The sequence below is a fragment of the Episyrphus balteatus genome, chromosome 3 (genome assembly GCF_945859705.1).
Source record: "Episyrphus balteatus chromosome 3, idEpiBalt1.1, whole genome shotgun sequence".
Taxonomy (NCBI): Eukaryota; Metazoa; Arthropoda; class Insecta; order Diptera; family Syrphidae; genus Episyrphus; species Episyrphus balteatus.
Genome location: NC_079136.1, coordinates 98,092,325 through 98,118,872, shown reverse-complemented (window position 1 = coordinate 98,118,872; position 26,548 = coordinate 98,092,325). Strand labels below are relative to the sequence as shown.

General features: G+C 32.8%; 1 protein-coding gene across 5 annotated transcripts in view; it reads right to left on the bottom strand.

Moving 5' to 3' along the window:
- LOC129916927 (histone-lysine N-methyltransferase, H3 lysine-79 specific) overlaps positions 1-26,548 on the bottom strand; it is a 68,056-nt gene that overhangs the window by 7,559 nt on the left and 33,949 nt on the right. For all 5 annotated transcript variants that reach the window (XM_055997144.1, XM_055997143.1, XM_055997147.1 and 2 more), the window contains exons 2-7: positions 11,021-12,059; positions 7,138-7,721; positions 6,889-7,067; positions 2,505-6,182; positions 392-580; positions 65-313 (exon numbers count right to left, since the gene is read on the bottom strand). In XM_055997144.1, coding sequence (XP_055853119.1) covers positions 65-313; positions 392-580; positions 2,505-6,182; positions 6,889-7,067; positions 7,138-7,721; positions 11,021-11,299 — 5,158 coding nt within the window. In that variant the 5' untranslated portion in view covers positions 11,300-12,059. The remainder of the gene's footprint in view (positions 1-64; positions 314-391; positions 581-2,504; positions 6,183-6,888; positions 7,068-7,137; positions 7,722-11,020; positions 12,060-26,548) is intronic.

Sequence of the window (26,548 nt, the reverse complement as noted above, 5' to 3'; positions counted from 1 at the left end):
TATATATCTATTGATAAGATAATGTATTTCAATATTTTTTAGAAACTTTAATAGTCATCCTTACCGTCGTCCGTTGTTCGTGGTCGAGACGACAATTGCAACGGTCTCTCTTCAGCCATGAGCGAGTTTATTTCGGGACTCATAAGCGGCGGTTCGAGAGATGAATTAGATCTACGACCATTATTGGTACTGCTACAACTACTGCTATTCGTGTTGCTATTTGTCGATATAAGGTGTTCGTGGGAAGCGTAGTGTGGAATCTTTGATGGACGGGGATGATGAGCTTGGCTTGGCGAGGTGCGCTTCATTCCAACTGAAGTTGTATATATATTTTTTTGGTTAAGATTATTTCTCGAAAAGAAAAAAAAAACAAAATAATGAAACTACTCACTTTCAACCTTAATCGGTGATGTTCTATCATGGTGTTGGGTTAATGGAGGAACAGTTGATGTTAAGTTGGCCATATTAGAGTTGTTTTGAAAATGCGCAGCAGCCATTTCTGATCGCCGTTGCCTTTCTTCATTTTCTTCTTTGAATTTTCGCGACGCCATTACATGATCTTGTAGAGAAACTGCTAGCCCTTAAAAGAAATACAAAAAACTTGCTGTAACATCTAACGATTGTATAAGACTTTAAATAAGGGATACTTCGAACATTTAGATAACAAGATGTTTAAATGAATCTATGTATGTCTTAATTTTATTTTATTTCGATTCCTATTTGTCAATTCGAAGTCAGATTTTTTAGAGATTCAAATCTTTGACTCTGTTTTTTTTCTGGAGATTGACACTCGCACCACTCTGTTTGACAGCGGGTCTACTCCTTCGATTTATAAACGATGACATCAGTGCATATATGAAACTAAGAATCATGCAAGCCAAACACTGCTCTTTCGAGATAAGAAGGTAATTCAGAAGTAAAGTCCTCTCTCAAAGAACCATAGAAGTCCTCAGCCAGACCGTAATCATCTCAGTTCTGCTGTATCAGGCGGAATCATGGAATTGATAATGGCGGATGAAAACTTTTTTGGTTGCTGTGAGGGAAAGATTCTTCGAATAATATTCAGCCCCATTTGCATCGACGGAGAGCGGAGAAGATTCATTGAATTATCGACCTGGTCTGAAAGCCGAAAATACAGCTAGGGCCGGGACTCTAAGACTATATGAACATCGACGACGTCCCAACATCGACGATGAACATCGACGACGTCCCAACCCGAAGGGTCCCGATGAACAACGTGGCATGTTCAAGTGGAGAACAACCTCTACCAACTTGATGTGCGCAACTGAATACAGCTTTCTAGGGACCGGACGGACAAGCTTGTTGGTTGAGGTCGAGATCTACCCTGGATTTAGAGAGTAAACCTAAGTAGGTAGGTAGTAGATCTATTGACTCTGTTGGTTAGATTGGAAAGTTCATTTTCACTCATTTAGATGGGTTATGTCACCATAACGATTAGAGGCTCATTTGAGAGATAATTAAAAGTTCAACTTTTAAGTTTTTCGCGGTTGTTAACACATGACATTATTAGGGTTTTCGCCTCACTATATAACGCGCCTGGTTCGTGAAGCGAACGAAATAAAACGACACCAAAATTTCAATCGGGACGATTTAATAAATTCGTCACAATCTATCCAATTGCCACTTCACACCAACAAAGATACAGTGAGTACGGTTTGCTCCCAACTTGCAAGCCTACAACAAAACATGGAACCTCCTACGCCCCGCTACAACGCACCTATGTATGTAACATCTCGCTGGCAGTTTCCCGGTGACCACGGTCATTCCAATTTGAAGCGAAACGTTTGGGGTGAGTACAGTAGTGAACTCACTTTATATTTTTATATATAACGCGGACAATCCGAAACCCTAATAATGTGAATTAAAAGTTCTATAAATCATTCTTGAAGAATTACATAAACAAATAATAAATTCGTCAGATATTTGAAAAAATTTCATTTTGCCCTCACCGAGACAAACTATAAAATTGAAATTAACTAACTCACGATATTGGTTTTTACATAATTTTTTAGATAATTTTATTGTGAATAAGACTGTCCTTGGTGATTTTTGGTTAAAATGAGTAAAAATGGAGATATTAATTAAAAACCGTACCAACCTACTGCTGCTCCGACATCCTATCATCCAAACAAATTGAATTTTATGATAAAGACTCATCCAAACATGAAAACAAATTTTGTCCCGCGAAAATTGCTATTTCATGCCCATATTTTGACTAATTTGCATGGGTTAACATGTGAGTGACAGTGTTTTTTGGATTTTAAAAGTTTGTTTTTCCGACTCCGGCTATGCATATTATAAGACTTTAAGCTTTGGGAATATTTTTTTTAATTTATTAAGAAACTTTTGAGATATATATAGTCATTAAACCAGTTATTGTTCAAAATCATGGTATAAGCTATAAGGCATAAAACCATGGATCATAATAAGGGACACTCTAGTGTATATGTATATTTATTATTTGAACTATTTAATTAACTTACCTTCTAATGGTGGATTTCCATTCATTCGCCTATTGGCCATTCTTTCTTTCATCGATAACGGAGCAGCAACTGAAGCTGTTTTTGGTTCCTCATTAAAATAGGACTCCAAGCAAGGCTTCATTTCAGCCCTTGGCAAGGCTACCGTTGAATAATCCCGCTTTGAACTTGTACTGTTCCTTGATGATGACGATGATGATGTTGGTGAAGGATGAGGAAGTGTTCCACGTTCACCAGCCGATGGAGGCATTGAATGCTGATGTTGTTGATATCCAGCCGGAGTACTATAACTCATGGCATTTGATGGTCTTCCCGCTGATGAAGAAGATGATGGTTGTTGTTGTTGGTGTTTAGAAATCATTTTATGATTGTAGGCAACTTGTGCCAATGTTGTTAAATTATCAGCTGGAGACTTCTTTTTCTCAGGCATGCTTCCATCATTTCGTGTTCGCGGTGATATTTGATTATACGGATGATGACCATGATGATGTTGTTGATGGTGTATTGAAGCTGTATGATTTTGCTGCGTTGAAATTTCATCCATTACACGAACATGCACACGTTCTGGGCGTTGCGCATTTGGATTGATTATAGGTCGTTCGGTTGTTGACGGCGTTGTCGTTGCCGAACCAGCACCAGCTGTTGGCGGAGGCACTGTCATAGCACTCATGTTGACCACAGCATTGATAATACTCTGATGGGAAATCTCTAAAGTTCTTTCTATTTCTCCATTAACCAGATCGCCAATAGTCTTGCTTGCCATAACACTTCCACTGCTTGGATTTGTGGGTCCTACATGCTGATTGGCTAGCTTTTCCTGTGACAGATGCCTACGTAGGGCCATTTTAGCTGGAGACACCTGAGTATAATCTGGTTGTGAAGAACTTGAGCTCGGTCGACTGGGCTGCTGCATTGGTTGTTGCTGTTGACTTCGTTCAAGTGACAAAAGGCGATCTCTTGTGGGTGGATAATACATTGCCGAGTCTGAAGAAGCCGAATGACTTCTAGCTGGTTCTTCAACAAGCCCTCGGTTCATTGTTTCCGGTGCTTTGAACTCTTGATAATGAGCATGGTGTTCATAGCCTCGACGGAACGCCAAGTCTGTTGCGGCAGCATACAAAGCAGCATGTTGATGTGCAGTCGACGACTGCTGATGCTGCATCGGATGATGTTGATTGTGACCGTGCAACTGATGAATCGAAACCGCTCGTTCAATGGAGGAGCTCGAACTGCTGCTCGTAGGGATAGATTTAGGATATTTTTGATGATGTTGGTGATGGGCGGATGATGACGAAGAAGCTGATCCCGAAGCTGCCGACAAGGAGGTTGATGATGATATGGAGGAAGACGACGTTGACTGCTTGGAATAAGATGGTCCTAGGTTGGTAGGTATAGCGCCAGTTGATTTGTAACCACTATGCGCTGAAGGTGGCATCGTTTGGGAATGGTGGTGCATGTGGTGCATTGGGCCATTTTGGGTTGGTGCACTGTGTCCATAATGATGCTGCTGAAGGGGTGGAGTTATTGGAGAAATCGTCGTCGTTGAATTCAAATGCGTAAGTCCCTGAGTTGCCACCGTTATAATGTTGCTCAGATGATGGTGATGCATCTGTTGTTGCGCCGTCTGTTGATGATGGTGGTTATTGGCCGAAGATTTGCTCGAATGCTTCTTCGCCGGCGATGCAGGGGGCGGTGCAGCAACTGCTTCGGCTGGTGGATGTTGAGACTTTCGATGCTCCTGATCTTCATTGAGCGCCGAAGTAATGATACTCTTGAGCCGGTCTTCGAAATTAGCTACTTTTGGCGATTCTTGGTGGTTTTTCGATGATTTATTGTTACCTCGACCACCTCCTGCAGCCAACGGAACATGATTGGCTGCAATCGGAATTTGTTGTTGTTGTTGTTGCTTCAGACCACCCTGAGGTGGTGCTGGCATAAGTGCACTATCTGGTCCTGAGTGGTGCGCGAGGAATTGTGGATGATGATGTGTATTGTGTTCATTACTACTGCTGCGATGTTTGTTTGTCCTCTCGTCCTTATGCTTGTAGCTTGGAATTTTGCCCGCTTCTATTTGCCGTCCGGTTTCCAGAATCTTTTGCGCCAACACTTCGGGATTGCTTTCTTCAATTTTTCCAACATCTGGAACATCAGGCCATTCTTGAGAGCGCGTCCGATGATCTCTACTCCGACGCGATGACTTTGTGTGAGTTGATTTGCTTGTTGTCGTGATAGTCGCACTTGTTGTAGTCGCTGGCGTCGGAGCTGTAGATGTGGCAATAGTAAGATTTGTTCCCTGCGCAAGAAGAGCGGCGGCAGTCTTACGTTCTTCCACAACCTTCTCCAGCGTTATGCTCTCTTTTTCTATGGTCGACACTTGTGCGTAAAGCTTCTTCCTTTGCACCAGAGTGTTGGCAATCTCCTTCAGGAGTAGTTCATGAGCAGCTGCCTCGGATATATCAAACGTTTCAGGAGTTCCATTCTTTTGCTTCGATAGTTTGGCGAATTCCGGCAAACTTTGGAGATTCTTTTTCAAGAGACGCTTCTGTTCAATTTCACCAGCTGTGACTTGACTTGACATCTTCTTTACCATGCCCTGCAACTCCTTATGTCGGCCAACAATTTCTTTAGCTTTTGCCAATAAGTCATTCGGAGATGACATGTTTATGCCAAGTTCATTCATGCGAGCCTTTAGCAAAGCAACACTATCGTCGATAAGCACTTTTATTTGCTTATCTAGCTGGCTGGCACGATTTTTAATACGTTGCTTTCGTTCTTGCTCTTGCTGAATCTGGCGCTTGAGATTTGCTACAAACGATTTGGACTTCATGTTATCAATCAGGGTCATGTACTGTGTTCGGAAGACATCCAAAAGAATTTGCAAAGCATATGGTGTGTCTGAAGGAGCTTGCGGAATGTCTAATTCTGTGTGACTCATATCACCTGTCAGCGAAGTCAGTTGCTGATCAACACAACCAGGAGCAGGAGGCAACTTTTTACACATCATTTCTGCACTCGTACTGAGTAAAGTTTGCGTGTGGAGTACATCCAACCCGACAATTTTTAAATTCTTTTTACCACGGCCTCCACCCTTTTTCATGCGTCCCTTGCGTTTGGGACCACCAACAGTATTTGGTGCAGCTAGATTGCCAGATTCTTTTTGTGCTGCGGCTGCTGCAATTTTTTCAGCGGCTGCTTGAGCTGCTGCTGCTGCCGCTGCAGATTTACTAGCAATAGCAGCTTTTCGCGTGAGCTTTTTTCGCTTTTGCGTCGCAGGACGATTATTTCGAGAGTTTGTTGTACTTGAAAAGTTGTTATTTTCCTCGTCATCCGATTGGCTGCTCTTACCTTTTGAACTACACCAATCAGACCATGTGCGACGATTTGTTGTTGGAGCTGTTCCAGCTACGACCGCCTCAGTTTCACTATCTGTAGAAGATTCATCCATTTTTGTTGAAGATTTACCGTTTTGGGCGTTTGTTGTTGCTGCTGTTGTTGTTGCTGTTGTTGTTGTGGCTGTTGTTGTAGATCCTGTTGAGTTTGAATTCGAATTCATGGTGGGAGTATTGGAATTGCTACTGTTGTTGGCGTTTGAGGAATTATTTACAGAATTGGCATGATTATTGTTGTTGTTTTGATGATTTGCCTCACGTTTGGCACGATCGCGGGTAGTTCGTGTTGAACCTGTAAAAACAAGAATATCTTTTTAGAACAAAATGACTTGGCAGATCTTTATTAAACTCTGTTGCTTGATCAATGTTTACAAAATTCTGGCCTGCAATCTAAAGTGATTTCTATTTTTGTGTTAGTAGAAATTATAAAATTTAATGACTAAGAGGTCATTTAATTTGCAAGAGATTTGGACATTCTTCTATTCCGAATAACCGCATATTTATAAGCAATATGTGCTGCAGGATCTGTGAGCCTAGACTTGGGAAAGTCGGTTATGACCCTAATTTTTTTTATAATTTTTGCAAAAGTGTGTCAATATTTAAATACAAAAAAAAATGTTTATGTTTGGTCTCTTTAGTATTTGTTTATGTGTTCTTTATAATAAAGTAGAACTATCAATGAACAGGCATGTTTGAATACTCTTTTATTTCAGTAACAACATAAAATCATGATCAAGCAACATGTTATTTTACAGTGGTATAAATTTAGAAGCAGCAAACTTGACCCTGCCTAGCAAAACAATTTTATTATTTTAAATAAAATAGTAATTCAACTCAAATTAAGAATCGAAACAAGGAAAAAAATTGTAAAAAAAGAAAAACTGGGTGGCTAATGTAAGATGAGATGAACAAATGTAATATGAATGATATTTTTGCCAGTCCACACTTTTTTTTCTCGTTTTTGTCCATTTTTGCGATGGTGTCACGCTTAAACTTACCGACATGCTCGTTGTGTTCGGGTCCTTTGTGACTTTTCATACGCTGAAAATATCGCTCAAGTATCGTACGATCGATTACATGCAAATAATATGATACGGGTTTACATGTCCACGAAACCGATCCCTTTAACGGTGGTATTTCACTTAGATGCATTATCGTTCCAATGTCACTAAGATTTCTACAAAGATCATAAATCAAAAATTTAAATTTATATAAAAATCAAAATACCAATTTTAAAAAACTCTTACCTGTCTGTAATTCGAAAATTAAGTGGACAAAAACTTTTCGACGAAACGATTCTAGCACCATCTCGAAGATCAGCAAATCTTTCTTTTAATTGATGATCCACATTTGGTCCAAAGGCGAAATTATTGACAAAAACCAATGTAGATGATGTGATCTTTTCACGATGTTCGTCTACCAAAAAGTCACCTTTAAGTAGTTTGTACTCGCAAAATCGTTTTCCAAACCATGCCATGTATTGGCGAAAAAATAGATCCATCCGTTGGGCATAGCGTACAGGTGTATCAGCTTTTTCGATACCAATACAGGTTTTCAAGGGAAATGAACCGGCCATTTGTAGGACAACTTGCCCCACACCAGAACCGAGATCAATGAACGTGTCATCTGGATTGACTGTAACGTGTTTGATCATCTGTTGGACGAGTTCATACGATGTCTCACCATAGACTTCGGGTGAAAAAGGCTCATAGTTGTTAAGTTTATCGGGATCGCTAACGGCAGCATTATAAACTAATTGTAAAATATGACGTAGAAGGCTTGGATCAGCAAATTTGTTCAGCCTTTCTGTTGGCAGTGATGTTCCTTTTTCCTGTAAAGAGAAATTCATAAAGTATTAGTTTTAAAGGCACAATTTCGATAACTTTGGCATGAAAAATATGACACTTTGAAGTTTTTAAACATTTATTTTCCAAAGAAAAACAGTTTAGTTTGTTTTGAAAAATAACTCGAAGTGGATGCAATAATCCATGAAAATAAAATTATACTTGTTGTGAGACTTTTCTTCGACTAGATTTAGGGCGGGATACTAAGCCGTGACTTAAGTCAGGTAAAGACTTTTCTCAAAGTGAAAGTTTCAACAAGATTTTGGCTACTTGAGCTACTCGTTACTTGAAGAAATCCAAAGAATTTACTTAAAATTAAGCATTCTTTCAAACAATTCTGCTCAGAAATTTACTTGGACAAAATTCTGACTTATATGAATCTTTGGAAGCTATTAAAAGCTTTTTAGTATGAAATGCTTCATGATAAACTTATAGGTATTAGCGTATTATTTTACTTTTCCAAACCACAGGGCGCAGTAGAGGAAGACCTCGTCTAAGGTAGCGCACACAAGTAGAAGGGGACCTCAATCAACTATGTGTGCGATACTGGAAGCAGCTGGCTAATGATATAATCTGCATGGATAAGATTGTTACCTGAGTCCCGAATCCATAATGAATTGTAGGGTCGCCTTAAGGCGCTGGTCACCCACAGTTAGTAAGTTAGTTCTTATACGAGTACATTTTCATATCATTTGCATATTATAGAACTGTCAATCAAGGTTAATTTCTGTTATTATTTGTTTAAAAAATTGACAAAGAACTGTAAGTCTTTGAAAATGAATGTCGTGCTGATGTAAGTACAAAAATGTAGTACCTACATTTTTGTGTAACCAAACTATTTTACTATTTTTCGTATTGAAAAATATTTGTTTATTAACTTTTGTCGAAAAAGCCAAAGCTAACGAAATCGTGCCTTTGTCACATTTGTTCTTTTAAATTTACAGATATAAAAAGAAATTTAATAAATAATATATCTGAATTTTTCACAAAGTGTGCAGATTAATATTAAAATATTGTTTTGATCTGATCGTGTAAATGTATTTTGTATTATGTATAGTGTTTTTTCTAGTAACCCAAAGTCAGATGATCCTAAAAATATTAATAATTTTTCTCAAAATTTTCGAACAGAATAGAAAAATAAAATGAAGTTTCCCCTATAGAAGGAATTAAATTGATCCTGTCAAAGCACATTTGACGGTTTTGTATAAAAGGAGTCTTAGTTCCTTAAAATTAGTGCAAATTTAGATTCATGGGTTTAACCAATGTACTGTCAAGCTGAATGTTTTGAAATACAGTCTACACAACACCTTGAGTTTTTTGTGTCAGGTTTACGCATCCGAATTGACAAACCCTCTAAGACTATCATTGTCATGAAGAAATGCATGTTTCATGGTTGAAAGTAGTAAGTTAGTCAGGATTTTACAATCGACGATTTTTTTTACCGTGTGAGAAGAAAAGGCCAGCGCCTTTCCAGTGAAATGAAATCCACGTCTTTGGAAAAATATTCGAATGTAAACATTGGGCACGGTCAGGAATCGTCAGAGACTAAATATTAAGTCAAGGTCCTGCCCAATGAGTTCCTAAGCATCTAATATTCTAGGGTACTCGAGATAAACAATTTATTCTGTTTTGTGTGAGATAACTAGAAGAGTTTGATTTTGTTTGACCTTTGTAAGAAATGGCGAGGAGTTTCAAATGTTTTTTTTTTTACAGAAAGCTAAAAATGCTGTCAACTTTATTTATAATCGGTAGGACATTCATAAAAATGATTTTATAACCCAAAGTCAGATGAGATAAGAATCTGATAAGTATTTTTGGTAACATAGTAAGGGTATTCACGTAACGAGATAATTTTCTACTTTGCAGAAAAATAGAAAATTATTCCGCAAAAGGTTTAAATGAACACCCCAGCAGAAAATAATTGCGTAAACAAGGGAAACAAACAGCTGTTTGTTAAACGTCAAATTGATCTTATAAAATTTGTTCAATTAAAAAAATAAAGTCAAGCTAATTTTGCAAATACTAATGCAACAATAAAAAAAATGTAATTTGCTCAAATAAAATAATATTCTCTTCTCAATATTAGCATATTTTATTTGTGGTTATCTGAATAATAAGACATAAATCGCGTTCAGAAAGATATTCCAGATACGGGTATCCCAGATAGGCTATCCGATAGGTGATTGAACACACCTAAAGTTTATCAGATTTTTTTTTCTACGGTTTCTGCTTCAAATTTGTGAGATAAAATTCTATGATTTGCAGAATATTTTTCCCATACAAATTTTGACAGCTCATTTCTACCGATAGAAAATTCTACGGTTTCTATGGGTTTTCCGCGTTTACGTGAATACTCCTAGTGATTTTTGTTGAAGAAACGGTTCCATCAGATGAACAGTTGTTAAGTATCAGAAAAATCAAAATACTGGTCCCATGTTAAGAATTACGATAATCGTTCCAAACTGGTCGTTAGCATTAAATTGTGATTACGTTTTACGATATTCGTTTTTATTTTTACGACTAGTTTTAGCGGTAATATGGGCCCTGGTTTTTTAGTGGCTTAAGGTCACTATTACAATGGAAGAGCGATATGTTCTTCTTTTGAAAATGCTGAAAAGATGAACAACTCAAAAAAATAAACTAAATTAATTTTATATCGGTTCATCTTTATGAGATTCTACTGTATACATTTTTGTATTATTAAATTGTTTCTTATTTTATTACTGAACTAAATATTTGACATTAAAACTATTTATTATCTCTAATCTTATTCTTGGATCTAGGTCAAAATGATAAGAACTATTTTTGAACTACTATCACTACAGGTTATTGTATATTTTTATTGAAACAAATATTGATTTTAGATTTTACAAATAGGCAATATGAACAAAATCGGTAATTTTGTAGTCAGGTTGAAGAATAAAAGATCATTTAAGCCCAAATAAAACATAAAACAATAAAAACTTAAGTTCGTCACTATTTTTATGGTGACAATGCTAAACTATATATTATTTGCTACAAAAGAGATAATACTTGACGTCTTTAACAATTCTTATCTTTCATGTTGATACTTATTTAGGGTCATCATAATTTAAATATTTTTTATGCACGTTTTGAAGACAATAGAGGAAAATAATCAATCTATTCCAAGAGAAATTGAGACTTTTCTATATTGTATTTATTTTTTTCAGATGTTAATTAAAAAGATGTGATTTGTTACTGACACACTTTGAGAATATCATTTAACTTAATAAATAAGTAGACGAAAATAACCAATTAAACTTACCAATGCGACAATACTATCAACAGCTTTATTAAATCTATCGACAAGATTTGTCATAGTCTTATAGCAGGCAGTGTCGATGCTATTTAAATTAACTTCTTCAAATGCAGAACTAATTCCAGGCAGCTCCTCACATACGAATTTAATCGTATCGATAATATCGATGCCATTATCATGTTTATCCTGACCATGGCCAATTTGTAAGGGCCAAGAGAATGTCACAACTTCCGATGACCCAGCTGGCGATCGCAACACCAAATCTTTGACTTGTGGTGTTGCCATAATTTTTTCTGCATACGGTGCTGCACCACAGCAATTCGATCGATATCGATACTATACAAATATAATATCGATCGATCTGTTGATACGTAGTGACTTATTGAAGCGATGATGACGATGGTAAATATCACAAATGGACCACAACAACGACGACGACGATGATGAATTTAATGACGATGCGATGATGAATTATGATTTGTGTGTATTTTGTTGATATTGTTTGTTTGGCGTCTTTTGATGTTGTATAATAATAATCGACAACAGTGTTCGTTTTGTTGTTGTTTTTGTTTTGTACAAAATATACGTGTATAAGTGCGATATATATTGTTTATATATATATTTATAAAATATTTTTGAAGAAAGATTTTAATCTTTCAGAAAACAAATTTTAAAAAATAAGAAAACTTAATAAAAAAAAAATAATTAAATAACCGCTTTTAAAGAAGAAGAACAAAATATAAAGATAATAAAGTTTTATTGCGAATGCAAATATAAGACGATTTGTTAAGATATCGACGAAGTCCCATGTTTAATGAACAACATGTTGGCATATATTTTGTTAATATTACTTTTTTTTTTTTTGTTTTTAATTTGTATTTTTAAACTATTATTTATTGTATATTTTAATAATGCACATGGGGTTGAATCACGTTTGATTTTATGTGGTGTGTTTTTGTGTTCATCTTATTTTTTTCTTTCATTTGTCTAATTTTGTTTGTTTATTTATTATGTACATGTTATGTTATTGGTGTAAAAATGCAGTCTGTAAGGAAAAAAAATGAGAAAAAACATGAAATTAAAATAAAGAATTAGACAAAAATAAATATAATTATAAATAAATAAAATAAATAGGTACTAAATAAAATTTAGGCGATGAAAATTAAATTTAATTAGATATATTTTTTACGAACAAAACAATTTTATGTCATTTTATTAGAACGATCCAAAAACTTTTATTAAAAACACTCAGAGCTAAAAATAAGTTACAACTGTTTGCTATGGGACATAGTTTGGAGCTAATTTAACAAAAGAGTAAATGTTAGGAATGGAATGGCAAATGAGAGTACCAATCTATTCCTTATTATATATCAACTCGGTACTAAGCTCAGTAAAATTTTGGATGGGAAACAACAACAAATTATTGCTAAGGATAAACAAAAGTTTTTTATTTGTTGGTTTATAGAGAACATTTTTTTTTTTTCATAAACTTATACATTTAGGAGTACACTGGTTAACAAAATTTAACTTTTTTTTGTTGCCGAAACAAAAATATACTTTTCTGAAGGTTTTCGGTGTGCTGAACTCGAATTCGAAGTCAAAAAAATTGATCAGCTCCCGTTTTTGAAATATTACCGTTAGAAAATGCAGTACTTCGGACCTTATTCTTTTATATAAGGAAAATTGTTTGAGCAAATTTAGTAACGGTTTTTATAAGAACTATTTTCCAACTTTTTAAATCTGTTAAAATATTTCCGATATCTTTTTTACTGCCCGAGATATCCTCAGTTGTTTGGTATTTTTGTAAATTTTATAACGTCATTATCTCCTTTATGATACATATGTATGTATATGAAGCCAAACCCACTTAATTCATTTTAAGATATCTCGGGAAATACAAAAGATATTGAAAAGATTTAAACAGGTATCGAAAGATGGAAAACAGTTCTTATAGTAACAATTACTAAATATGCTCAAACAATTTTCCTTATACAAAAGAATAAGGTCCGAAGAACTCAAAAAAACGTTTTTTTGCATTTTCTAACGGTAATATCTAAAAACGGGAGCTGATTAGTTGTTTCTGACTTCGGATTCGAGTTCAGCAAAGTATATTTTTATTTCGGCAACAAAACCCTTGTAAACCAGTGTTATTAATAATAAATAAAATCAATCGTTTGTTGTTGTTTACAGCATAATATTACTGAGTAAAATACTGAGTACCAATAAAACATGTATTATAATCAGCTTAACGGTATTGATACATTTTGTTGTGATACCTAGTAGATATGAAACTAGATAAACTAAAGTTCAACTTTAGACAACAAGTAGGTACTTTTCAATCAAAAACACTTTTTCAAGTTTTTTTCGCACACATTAGCACAACATAACATTGAATAGACACACTGATACGAGTATACACTTTCAGCTTTAATATAATAGTAAAAAAAAAAGACTGCGAGAATATTGTTTAATTTTCTAAGATTTCGCTTGAAATTACATATTTTAAGATGTCTGCATTCAAACGTTATCTTGATAGTAAAAATAGCTAGTTAATACTTTTTAGAGTGTGAAAAACTTGTTCTTTTTAATTACTTTGCATAACTGCTCTTAGAAACCTAAGAATTAAGAATATGAAAAAAATCAAGAAATTGGTAAAGTAACACACAATCATCCCAGCAGCTGATTTATTCGCCACTCTCTGCTTCCATTATATTGAAGATCACAAACGTCATCAGCAGCTTTCTTCCGAAATATATATAATTTTGTCACCTGCGTATAATTTCTCGCATAAGAAACGAGTTTTTGTGTTCAAAACAAACCTTTATTCAACTTTTAATAGTAGCCCGTAGAAGGAAAAGTACAAGGGAACGAAAATAGAAGTTTTCTTCTGCAACTTTAGTACTACACTCTTATGTACAGGGACTAGCTTGGGCCACTTTCGAACCCTTTTAAAATATATATATATAACTAATTTTTCAAAACCTCATTATTTTGTGAACTAGTCAAAAACAACGAAAATGCTAATTCACTCCCTAACAAATGTTGATGGTTCTTGTGAACCAAACAAAGAAAAACATCGAACTTTGAATTTTAGAATTCGAATTTTTTCGATTTATTTATTGCCAAGAGCATTTCTGAAAGCTGTAGAAACTTGAAAGTTTATGCAAAGGAACTTATTTCAAATTTGAGTTTTCTGAAGAAATGCTTACATTTGAGGTAAAGTTCAATGGGACAAACATATTGAAGTTTAAAGTCGATGATAAAGCTGTTCAATAAAATGAGAAATATGTAGGCCCCTGATGTTTTTTTTTTTACTTGTCGTCCGTCATCGTATTACGATTTTTAAGGACATTTTTTTTAAAGAGCTTAAAACTTGTATTTAAACATCGTTTAGTGGCAAATTTAGTTCAACACCTCATTGGAAATCATATCAAAAACGTTAATGGTCATTTTAAAAACCTAAATGAACGACTAAGATGCAAAAAAAAAACTAAGAAAAATATTTCTGGAAAGATTTTTTGTATTTTTTGTTTAATTTCGTTTCTATTTTAAATGCGCGATTTAAAAGAGTAGGTATACTTAACTTGATAATTAATAATTTTTAGTAGAAATTCATACAAACGAAGTTTGAAAAAGAACCTTGATTTTAAAATTAAATGTTGATTTTCAAAGCTCAATTTTATGACAATATGAAATATTTTTTTTGATGTAAAGCTCTGTTTTGGGAAAAAATAAAATTTGGTTAATTTTTTTTTTCTGACATGAGTTCGTAAAAAAGTTTGTATAGAGTATTTTTTGAAATGCTTCGTTGGAACAATTGTACAAATAAAATGTTTTTATTTCCATTAAGAACCGAGTAATTACAATCACACGTGAAGTTTGTCAATTTAAGGACAGACATTTCGTCAGTTATTGTAAATTGCAAGCTGAGACTTGCTATAAGAAGCTTTAAGTCAACATATTGGTATTGGTAAGTAACCTTGATCTATCACAACAATATTGTTTTAATTAGCACATGGAAGTTAGAGGGCTGAGAATTCATTTTAAACACGTTCCATATGTACATTATGAAATATTTAAAGTATGTGCATACGATAATATGCTGAAAACCAGTGTTTAGTAAGTAAGTCAGGTGAAAACGAATAAACGTTAACATATGGGCAATATGTTTAAAATTAATTACATACAATAATCGGCAAAACGTTGAAGTTTTTTCATTTTTATATGCGTAGATTCGACATGTGATTTTTGAGATAACCAAGATCTTAGCAGATTTCGTACTCTAACCATTCACGTTCTCGGTTTTTGTGAGAACACAATTCTTCGAAATATCAGAAACCTGAACTTAAATCGTGAATTTTATTAAGTCATGATTAAACATATTATATTTTGCTTCTTAAAAAAATACACTAAAATCAAATAAATAAAAAATACTTCAAGCCCTATTTGCCGCTCATTTTGCTCTACTTCCAAATAAGATACTTAACCAACCTACATAGAATCCAAACCAGACCGGATACCCTAAACCAAGCTGAATACACACTAAACATAAATATAGAAACAAACAAAAGAAAAACAAATAAACAAAATTGCAACTAATAAAATTAACTTATGTACCAGACTTAACCAACAAAAAAAAAAATAACAACCTTTCATGTGTATCTACATACATATATAACCCGTCCAACATGCCACAACAGCAAAATGTTGAACTTTACGGTTGAGTTCACTCAAGTTTTAACACCGACAGCAACATTTAAAGCAAAAAAGCTTGTAACTAGGTGTGATAGAGCGGCAGCAGCAGATATGGGCGGTTGATGGCGGCGGCAGCAACGAGCGGGCCGGGCGGTAGGGTTGATGATTGGATGGCGACTGAGTCTGGGGTTAGGGCTGAAATTGTGGCTATTGCCAAAACGAAAGGGATGATTAAAACATAGAAGAGCTACCAAAAGACATCAAAAAACAACAATAACAAAAAGACTGCATCCCAAAAACCCTTGCTTTTCGTTTCTATAAAATGGCCTCTCTCTCTCGCTCTTTCTGTCTGTAAGGATTTATTGCCTTTTAAATTTTACGCAGGTTTATCGATTTTCTACTTGATGAACATTGTTGGTGGCGATGGCGGTGGTGGTGGGTGGAAATGTTAATTTGCATTTTATGTACAAGTGATGGTTAAAATAGAATCCGATATAGAGGGAATTATGGTGAGACATGAACAAAATGTGTTGATATGGGAATAATTGTGTACATAAGGCTATGTTTCATATCAATCAATAAAAATATTTATGTAAATGCTTTGGCGACAGATTGAATTTGGAGTTATCAACAGAAATTAAATTATTACATACACATTTATGGTGTGTTGGTGAGAATTTCTTTTAATGTTTGATGAAGTTTATATTTTATTTTGTTTTCGAAATTATGAATTTTAAGTCACGAGTTTTGATTGACGTTTTTACATATGGTACGAACGTTTATGGTTGTATTGATCACTAAATCGGCATCGGCAGTTCAAATCCCGATCGAATTTGAAAAAAACTCCATTTAATGACAATTGCATATAAATTAAAAGTAAGGCGACTATATGTTAGCTAGAATTCTTTAAGAACAATATCGTCTATAATACTTTACGATAATGCAGGTACCGATCACAATTTAGACCAATGGGCTAATCTTCTTCCCGAGGATGATCACATTTTGGAATAATCAATTTTATAAAAAAAATCCGACTTCTATGGATGAAACTTATACAAAGGTTTTCTCATGGATGCCATATTTTGAACTGGACCAAATTTGACTACAATGGAAGCACATGCTATCAAATATCATTAAAATCAGTTCACCCAGTCGAAACAAACATATAAAAAAAAAAAAAAAATACAGACGAATTGAGAATCTCCTTTTTTTTGGTAGTCGGTTCTTAGTAACTTAGGACCTAAGTTGTTAACTTAAGGACTTCCTGAGAAAGCTAGAAAAAAGGCAAATTTAAAAGGAATATTGAAGTAACGGTTTCCTAGTAGGAAAATGTCTTTAGCAAGTCGTTTAGAAAGAAAAACATTTTTTTTGGGCAATACTAACCAACCACGTGTGAAAACTAGACGAAGTATTGGAACGAGGATCATTCTGAGTGCTAAATATCGAAACCTAGTGCTCTTATTAGAAAGTGTACATTTTTTAAAGCCATTTTTATTCCAGCTGATCCCAATTTTCTTAACTTTGAGTTTCAACAATAATTGTTAAAGCAAAGAAACTTAAAATATCAACTCTTTTCAAGAATGACACCAGACAATTATCATTCCATATACAAGAATATAATTAGTATAATGAATCATTCAAAATTTATATCCTAAGGCTAAATTGGCGTGTGGAAAAAAAACGATGCAAATTAACATAAATAAGCTTCATCTAGGTAGTGACTATTATGATACATAAAAATTCCTCTATAAACAATATAAGAAAAAAAAAAAAACGTCATTTGACATAATACCGATCAATGATCTTGAATAACACATTGCTTTGCCTTGATCTTCAACACAATTCATTGTCTTTTTAATCTTATTTGTAAATGGCTGCCATTTTTAATTTATTTTCGCTCTCTGTGTTGCTGTTTGTTGTTGTAGGTAGTTTATTTCTATTCCCAAGGCATGAACTGAACAGGTGCAGCAATATGATGGTTGAAAGTAAAACGCCCGCTGTTTTTTTTTACCTCATAAATTATTAATATAAAATTGTTTCTAATGAGTTCAATGTATGTATAGCAAGGTATTCTTTTTTGACGAAATGATTTGAATTTGAAATGATGATAATGGAAGAGAAAAATACGGAAGTTGTTTAAATTGTCAATAACTTACTTAATTCTTGTAAGAATTTACATTATTTATTTATTTTCTTGTTTACGGTGACTTGCATATATTGCAGAGCCCCACCTAGGGCAGATGATATTAAGTCTCTAATACAATGATACCAGATCAGTACATATTTCTTTTGTGGACTAAATGCTTTCCAGGAGTTTTTGGTATTTCTTTAAATTGTAAAGTAAAGTTTTAAATTAGGTAGTAAAAAAAATCGAACTACGAAAAAAGGGGTCCGTCTTTATATCGAACAGCATACCAAACTGGTGAAACTTGGAACTTTGTATGTTAAGATTTTGGGATATTTTCTGGAGGGGAAATTGAAATTTTATTTTTAGGGCGAAACTTAACAAAATAGAAAATGTTGCTTTTCTCAAAAACCTCTCTAACAATTTTGATAATTCAAATATATACGCAAAAAGTGTCTTTCTTTTAAACGTAACGGTATCTATACGTAACATTTTCTGGATTTTCGTTTTGACGAAATTTTCAAAAAAATTATTTTTGTGTACGATACGGTAAAAGTACCTATATCTCGTGTGTACAAGTGTACCTAGTGTACACATACTTTTTTTTTTTTAATGAAAAATCAATTTTATGAAAACAGATCAATGAATTTTTTTGAGACTTTGTTTTTATGGGTCGTTTTACATTCTTCCTATGGCATTCCAGTTAATTTACAAACATTTTAAAATTTGTTTTATGTATAGAAAGCTATTAAATTTCTTAAAAAAATAATTTATTCTTTTTTCACATAAAAAACGCTACCTAACGTTCTTTTAAAATTTTTGTAAAGTCAACGAAGACTAAAAATTATAAATTCATTTCAATTGTATGGGAGGACGTCGACGAATGTTATACTTTTTGGTATTTCGTAGATATTTAGATTTACTACTATAGATAATTTTGTTAAAATTAAAGATATAGGAATAAATGAAAAAAGTATTTATATTATTATGTTAATATACCATATGATTGGAAGTCATATATACTTTTATGAAAACTAATTACCTTCCATACAGTTTATGAGTCAGAACAAACTTATCAACAAACGTAATTTATGTTTAATCGAGTGATACCTAAAGCAAGGTCATATGACAACTTTAAGTATACTAAAATAAACCTTATCTTCTCAGGTTGCAAGTAAGTATACCTATAAAAAACGAAATCATTAAAATTAAAATGGACATCCCCCCTTTCCAAGAATAGATACTTCACATACTAAAATTTCTAAATAACAAAAAAAAAAAAACTAGTATTTTTTAAACATGCATGAATATGAATCATTATAGAAATTATACAAATCTCAATAATGCTGTGAAAGGTGTTTATCATCATCATAAGAATTAAAAAAAAAAATTATTGTAAGTTTCATTGAAAAATAAAAATATTTTTCTTCGAAATACTTTGCTGTCAAAAAGCTATTTCTAAACTTTTAAAACATTTTTTTTTTTTATTTATAAACAAAAAAAAAAAAACCCCAAAGAACATCTATTCTTACAAAACATTAAATCTATTTTCATCCCGGAAATGATGAAGTAATAAAAATGTAAACAAATTGTAAACATTTGTTTTTGTGAAGTAAAACAAAAAATGTAAATAGAAACAGAAAAGAATAATGTAAATGAAGAACACAAAATAACCAGTAGCATCCGCTTCGCAAATTTGACATACATAATTATTATTGAAGTTTGCAATGCAAAATACCTTCTATTTCTATGTCATTTATTTTCATATTATATAAAATGCATCCTCTCTCAAAACTATCAATTAGTATTATGAGGTTTTCCTTGAACATGTTATTATAAATAACCATATTTTTCCTATTTTAACCTTAAATGTGTTTTTGATCGCAAGCACATTTGTCTATATACTGACTATTTTATGATACTCTTCTAGCCGATATGATGAGAGAATGTTGATCGTTCGGCTCTAAGTGTTTCTATTAAAATTTCTCTCTTTATTTCGATGCAACAAAATGAAAAAAAAAAAAAAAAATAAAAATTACTAACAATATTTAGCACTTGTTTAAGTGTGTCAAGGTCATAGTTAAGCGAAAAAACTTCAAACAAAAAAATTATATACATATATTTGTAGTTTTATATGTATGCAATAGAAAAACAAACAAAAAACACTAGAAATATACCTACGAAAGATAATAATTGGCACAAAGTTTTATTTTTACTTTTTGTTGGTACTTTTGCAACAAAAGGTAAAGCTTGAAGTGCGATGAGAGGATGAAAAAAAAAAAACAAAAATAATTGATAAACAAAAACAACTCAGCAAAATGTTGTGAGAATAGAGAAATACGGCAACTAACAAAAGCGAGGGCGGTCGGTAAAAATAAAATATTAAGGTGCAGTTAATCGAATTTATATTTGAACAATTTGATTTTCTACTCAAATTAAATTGGTGGAGAGGTAGCTTAGGACCAGGAGAAGGACATATGATACTTAATTCATTTTGTTTTGGAATAAGCCCACTAGGCACTACAAGAATTTCATATCTTATACACCCAAATCAAAGATCCAAGAGACAAAAACAATTGTATGCTATCACCCAGATTCACAAGCAAAAAAGTATAGTAATTAAAAAAAAATTCTGAGCTTATGGCACATGATATTAGGGTATTTTTCGAACCAAAACCAAGACAATCTGACTTCCCTGAAAAAAAAAGGATTGGGGACAAAATCCCGAAACCCGAAACCCGAAATCCCGAAAACCCAAAATCCCGAAAACCCAAAATCCCGAAAACCCAGAATCCCGAAAAATTATATAAAATGAAAAATTTGCGCAAATTTTTCATTTTATATAATTTTTCGGGATTTCGTTTACGAAAACAATTCTAAGTGTGAAATTAAGGTGTTAATACGTAAAAAACAATATAAGTGTATGATTCCGTTAGTATCTCTTTTTTACATGATTTCATGTTCTTATTGTTCTTTCAGCAGTGTTTTGTTATGATTGAGTAAAGTTGGAGAAATCGTTGAACTAAAATCAAAAGAATTATAAGTAATATTTAACTTATAATAAATTCTATGTTTAAAATGTTTTATAATTGGTTTTAATTTTATGTTTCAGTTAAAATTTCAGTGAAACACAAGTTTTTTTTTTTGTGTTTTATTTTCGGTAATTTGGCCTTTCTGGATTTTGGGTTTTCGGGATTTTGGTTTTTCGGGATTCTGGGTTTTCAGGATTTTGGGTTTTCCAGATTCTGGGTTTTCGGGATTTTGGGTTTTCGGGATTTTGGGTTTTCGGTATTTTGGGTTTTCAGGATTGAGGGTTTTCTGGATTTTGGTCTTTCTGGATTTTGGATTTCGGGATTCTGTCCGTCTCCCGAAAAAAAAAGCCAGACTAAACCCCTGGTCCTAGAAATATGGTTAATACCTTTTTGAAAACGGTTGTTAATGTAGACAAGAACCTTATCATTCATCAAACATTTTTACTTTAAGGCTATATCTCAACTACCTATTTCAAATGAGAGAAAACTTTAACAATCTAGCGTCAAAATAAAAATCTGTAAAAATTAGGAGATTTTTAGTTTTTCCACTTATGAACTTGTTTCTTAAATAACGAACGTCCTAGTGTTCACGGGTCAGAAGACCATCTGTGTAATTTGTTCTTGCGCCTGATAATAAAACGAAAAATGTCGTCTGAAGAGTACAAACCATGCACCGAAATACACGGCCAACAGAGAATTGTTAAAATACTTGATTTTTTCACTTTTTTTTATTATCCTAATAAAAAATTGAAAAATCAAAAACTTGCACATTTATTTCCTCTAAGGCGGGACAACGTCCGCCAGGACAGGTAGTATTATAAAAAAAAAAACTTTCTTTTATATGAGTAGATACTCAAAGAATACAAGTTTGACTGACTGTACTTTTTCAAATCTATTTCTACTCAGTTATTTTCGCGGGAAAATACACTTAATAGTTTCTTCTTTATAATTTTCTGTGTTATATCGTTGAGTAATACTTGTCACACTTTTTTTTCTGTTTTATTTATAACAGCTATAATAGAAAGAAGAAAACTATTAAAGCTTTATTATTCCTCGTGGTGATTAACTACTTAAAAAGTTCATTCTGGCGGTTTCCGTATAAAAATAAAAAAAATATTATAAATTACACTTCAAAAAAATGATAGCGGATGAATGAATCACTGTTATTCAACAGGTTACATCGATTTAGCTTGAACATTTATAATATGGAAAAATGGTTTGGTGACCTATATTAATATTTTTTGAATGCAGATAAGATAATGATTTTTTTTCTTTTACACAGGAATGATAATATTATGGATTGTGAAGTAATCTTTTGGGAATGCGTATTAATGGGATTGTGGCAAGTAGGTATTTATTTATTTCAGTTATGTCAGAAATTAATTCTATAGGATTTTTTGTAGACTGGAATGAAAATTTTATATGTTTTTGCTTTAAAGTTTAAAATGAAAAATTTCCACTAGGTAGCTTGTAGCTGGTGGTTCTACACTGAATTATCAGTTTTTTTTATTTATGCATATAAGTCATTTCCATTTCAATAAGTTTAAACAAAAATATAGGTTTTTCGATCATACATAATATACTTATTATGCCATTCAATGAAGTATTTAATAATTAGGTACGTTTTTTGACATTAAACTATTAATTTTTTTACATTTCTTGTTGTGTGGAAATATCGCAAGACATGATCGGGTGTGACATTAGAAAAAAATGTCACGCCCATAACATACTTCTCAATATACCATGATTAAATACAAGAATTGCAAAATATAACGTTGGTAATTAAACGCAATATTTTTTACACTAAACAGATCTTTTGACAATAATTTTGATTAAAACAAAATATACATATACAACAAATAGGTATAATAAAATAAAAAAGAATATTTTAAAATGTTTTTTTTTTCAGAATTTAGCTCCAAATAAAATTGAAATAAATCGCAGTCGACCACATATGTGCAAGTTGATTTTAGGGGCGTGCGACGTTTAGGGGCGTTTTCACGTTTTATAGAAGTTAGTCTTGGTTTTTGCCAAAACAAAAAATCGATTTTTTTCAATCTGCAATTGAAATTGGAAAATGACCTTGTTGCCTTAATGAAAATATAGTGAATGATTATTTTATCCTAATTGTCGTACGAACCAGAAATAAAAATGTAGTTTTTTGGTGTAAATAATTAAGCTTTTAAAGAGAAACGGTACTACGAAGCAGATATAAATTTCATTTAGTAAATTGTATAGCTTTATTTGTAAATTTCGTTCATATTTATATGTATTTTGTATGGTGTATTTTAAATTTATTTTGTATGATATATTTTTTTAATAGCAACTTGTTTATTAATTCTTAATAATTTTCATATAGATTTTTTCATTAAAGGGCAGCTATCTCTCACGTTTCGTGGAAATAAAAAAAATTAAGTTGAACATAATGTACTTTAATGTTTCTACATGAATCAATTTTTATTTTAGTGCAAAAAATCGCAAATAGAGTATGCAAGTTTTTTTTTCGTTAAAACAGGGCATTACTTTAATTACAGTAGATTTGTATAGAAACTTATTTTCCTATGTTTTTTTTTCAAGGAAATGCTGTTTTATTACGCAACGGAGAGAGAGAGAGAGAGAGGGAATATGTAGGCAAACTTTTTTTAGTGAGTTGGCATTTTATTCTGTTCCATTTTGCAACTAAATTTTTCATAAAAATCATCCTCTCTTCCACAAGCAATACAGCAACAAATGTAAAATACAAACAAAATACAAATGAATGCAAAAAAAAAAAAATAGGCCTTAAAATCAGGTCAACTTTAACTGGGGAAAATAAGTTTTCTTCTTTTTTTTGCCTATACCCATCATAAGTATGCTCTCACCCACCGCCACCAACCGTTTTTCAGCATCATCATCTCATTTCATCTTTATTCTTGATGTATACGTGTGTAAATTATACAAATATATGTATGTATGTATAAAAAAAGTATAGGTACACTATCAAATACATTGCAACACACCCTCTTTGGGATAAAAAAAAAAATAAGTAAAATATGAGAACGTACGTATATATGTATGTATGCAAAGTGCCATCAACGTCAACCAAAACCATGGCTCCCTTTCCCTTACATTCCATCCACTTGGGTATAAAAAAATCATTCGGAGGCCTATTTTTCATTCCTTTCCTCACCCTCAAGGGTTGCTGCTGTGGTGGAGGTTTGTTCAACAGCCACCCTCCTTCAATCGAGATCTTCCTACAAAAACCTTCCACATGCCACCCTAAAACCTAACCCTACCGCCTACCCACCCCTTTTCCTCTTCAGCTGACAGGTATTGCCTCTCTTTTTCTCTCTGTTTGCCTTTTTTTTACGGGTGAAAAAAAAACTTTTTGAGTTCTCGGCCGAAAAATTGTTTTTTTTTTTTATTATTTTCTGTATCATAAACTACCACCACTTTCTTAACTCCCATGATGGGAAACTATCCCCTCCCTTGGCAACAACAAGACGCGAAGCACATTACTCACACACTGACAAGCAAAAACAAAAGTGTGAGCTAGAAAAAAAAAAAAAAAATAAATCATAAGATCTGTTTCTTTTTTTTTATATTTTTTTTTTGTATAACCTACATTTGAAAACGAGGAAGGAAAAACTGGCATATGGTTTAAATATGGCGGGAACTTAAGTTTAATTTAGATTTATCAAGCTGAATACGCTTATTTAAAAATAAAATTTTATAATAAAGACAATAAAATCGATATTTCCTCCTTGTCTACACCTATACTTTCTTTTGCTGAATATTGTCTCTTCAAGATTGTTGTGATGACAGCAACAATAAAGACGTTCAATTTTTCTCTTGCCAGAAATGCACTGACAAGTTGTTGGGTAAAATGAATGTATCCAAAGTTCATTGTCACTGTTTATAATGTCTTTAAAGTTTAAGATTGTTGTCAAGTTGCGGTCTCGTATTTCTATGTATTTTAAATCAATTTAGAATATTGATATGTGAACATTTGAATTGAATTTTTTAATCACTACGTTTATAGAATTGAATTGAGATGTCTAGTTAGAATTTCGACCCTAGTGAGCTAGTGCGATCGATTAGTACAAAATTTCTTTTACATTTACTGGTTTATAAAGGACATTTGTTCTTTGCAGTGTTGTAATGAAATTTGATCGAATGAACAATACCAAGATACTTCCTTTGTCATAAAATACTGAATGGTTGGTAGAACAACCACAACAACAAAACATTTTGATTTTGAAATGTCTCCTCTTCGGACCAGACGGTTTCACGACAACACAATCTTTTTGAATTTTTAATATTAAACTTATCCAAGACTCTCTGCAATCTACCCAAACTACTTAACTTTCAAGAATTAACATACAAATTAAATCTAGTACTTTAATTCAAGTAAACTAAAAATCAATCTGGACTTTTTGAAGCAGAAAAGTGCAACTATTTTGTGTTTTATGAGAATACCAAACAGATTTGATAGATAAATTAATTAAATGAGACTTTTTGGAACTGTTCGGAACAGGACTTGGCATTGATTCAATAAAGATTTCAAATGCGTTTGTCTAATGAGAGTGTGAACGCAAAAAATCATCCGGCCATCCTCAAAAATGACAGGTCCGTTCGTAAAGTTAGTCAATTTGAAAGCAAAGTTAGTTCTAAGTTTTATAGCTGTGGATGCACTCATCACATCTAATTGGGTTTTTTAGCTGCATAGATGTCAAATTCTACTTCGAAGACGTTGATAACAACAACAACGCGATAATGTTGTTTCTCGCGTTATTTTTCCTGTAAGCAAGAAAACATAAATGCGTAAAAACCCCAATTAGAATTTGTTCTCTATTTCTTAGTTCTATTCTGATTGAATAGAAAGCTGAAATTATTTTTTTTTATTTTTATGAATGCTGTCTTTTAAAAAGGATTTAAGTCAAGATTGCATGTATTCAACGTAAATCGTTGAGCAAATTTAAACTTCTATTCGATCACTCTGTAAACCTCGATCAAATTGAAATGACCTTGATCGGATCGCATTCGCAAAATCTTATGCTGTATTTCTCTTTCTCCTATGGAAAAGCTTAATATTTTTTGTATTAAAATCATCATCATATACTTTCAAAGTCTTACCGAAGCTACAAATTCATTTCAATTTCGAAATTTACCTACTCCAAATGACATAGAAATTAAAAATTTTCAGTAATAAACCAACGGATACTTTTTCATTTGGCATTAACATTTCAAGGTATTTCAGAAATTGCAAATCTTAATTTTGTTAGATTAGCTTCGGAAAAAGTGTCCAATATTTGTCAAACTTGGTTTTTTACTGTAGGTACTGCATTTAAAATGGAAAGACTGGTTTGATTTTTTTTGTTCATACACACTTTTGGTCTGTTTAGTGAAGAAAATCGAGATCTGCACAGATCAGCACAACACAAATACGTGAAAATTGTCAGAACAAAAAAGATAAGAAAAGTTCAACTTCAAGTATAATAAGTTTGAATAATGCCTGTCAATTTTTAAACTGTAATGTGACAGATTGTAGAACAGTTGGGGAAAAGTTTTCTTTCATGGAACACACAAACTTGTACTTCTTGGATCTTTTCTATTCTTTTTTGCGCGGATCAGATTCACTTGAAAATGCGAAAGGTGTCAGAAATTGAAGAAACAGTTTTCAGAAAAACTCAATATTTGTCA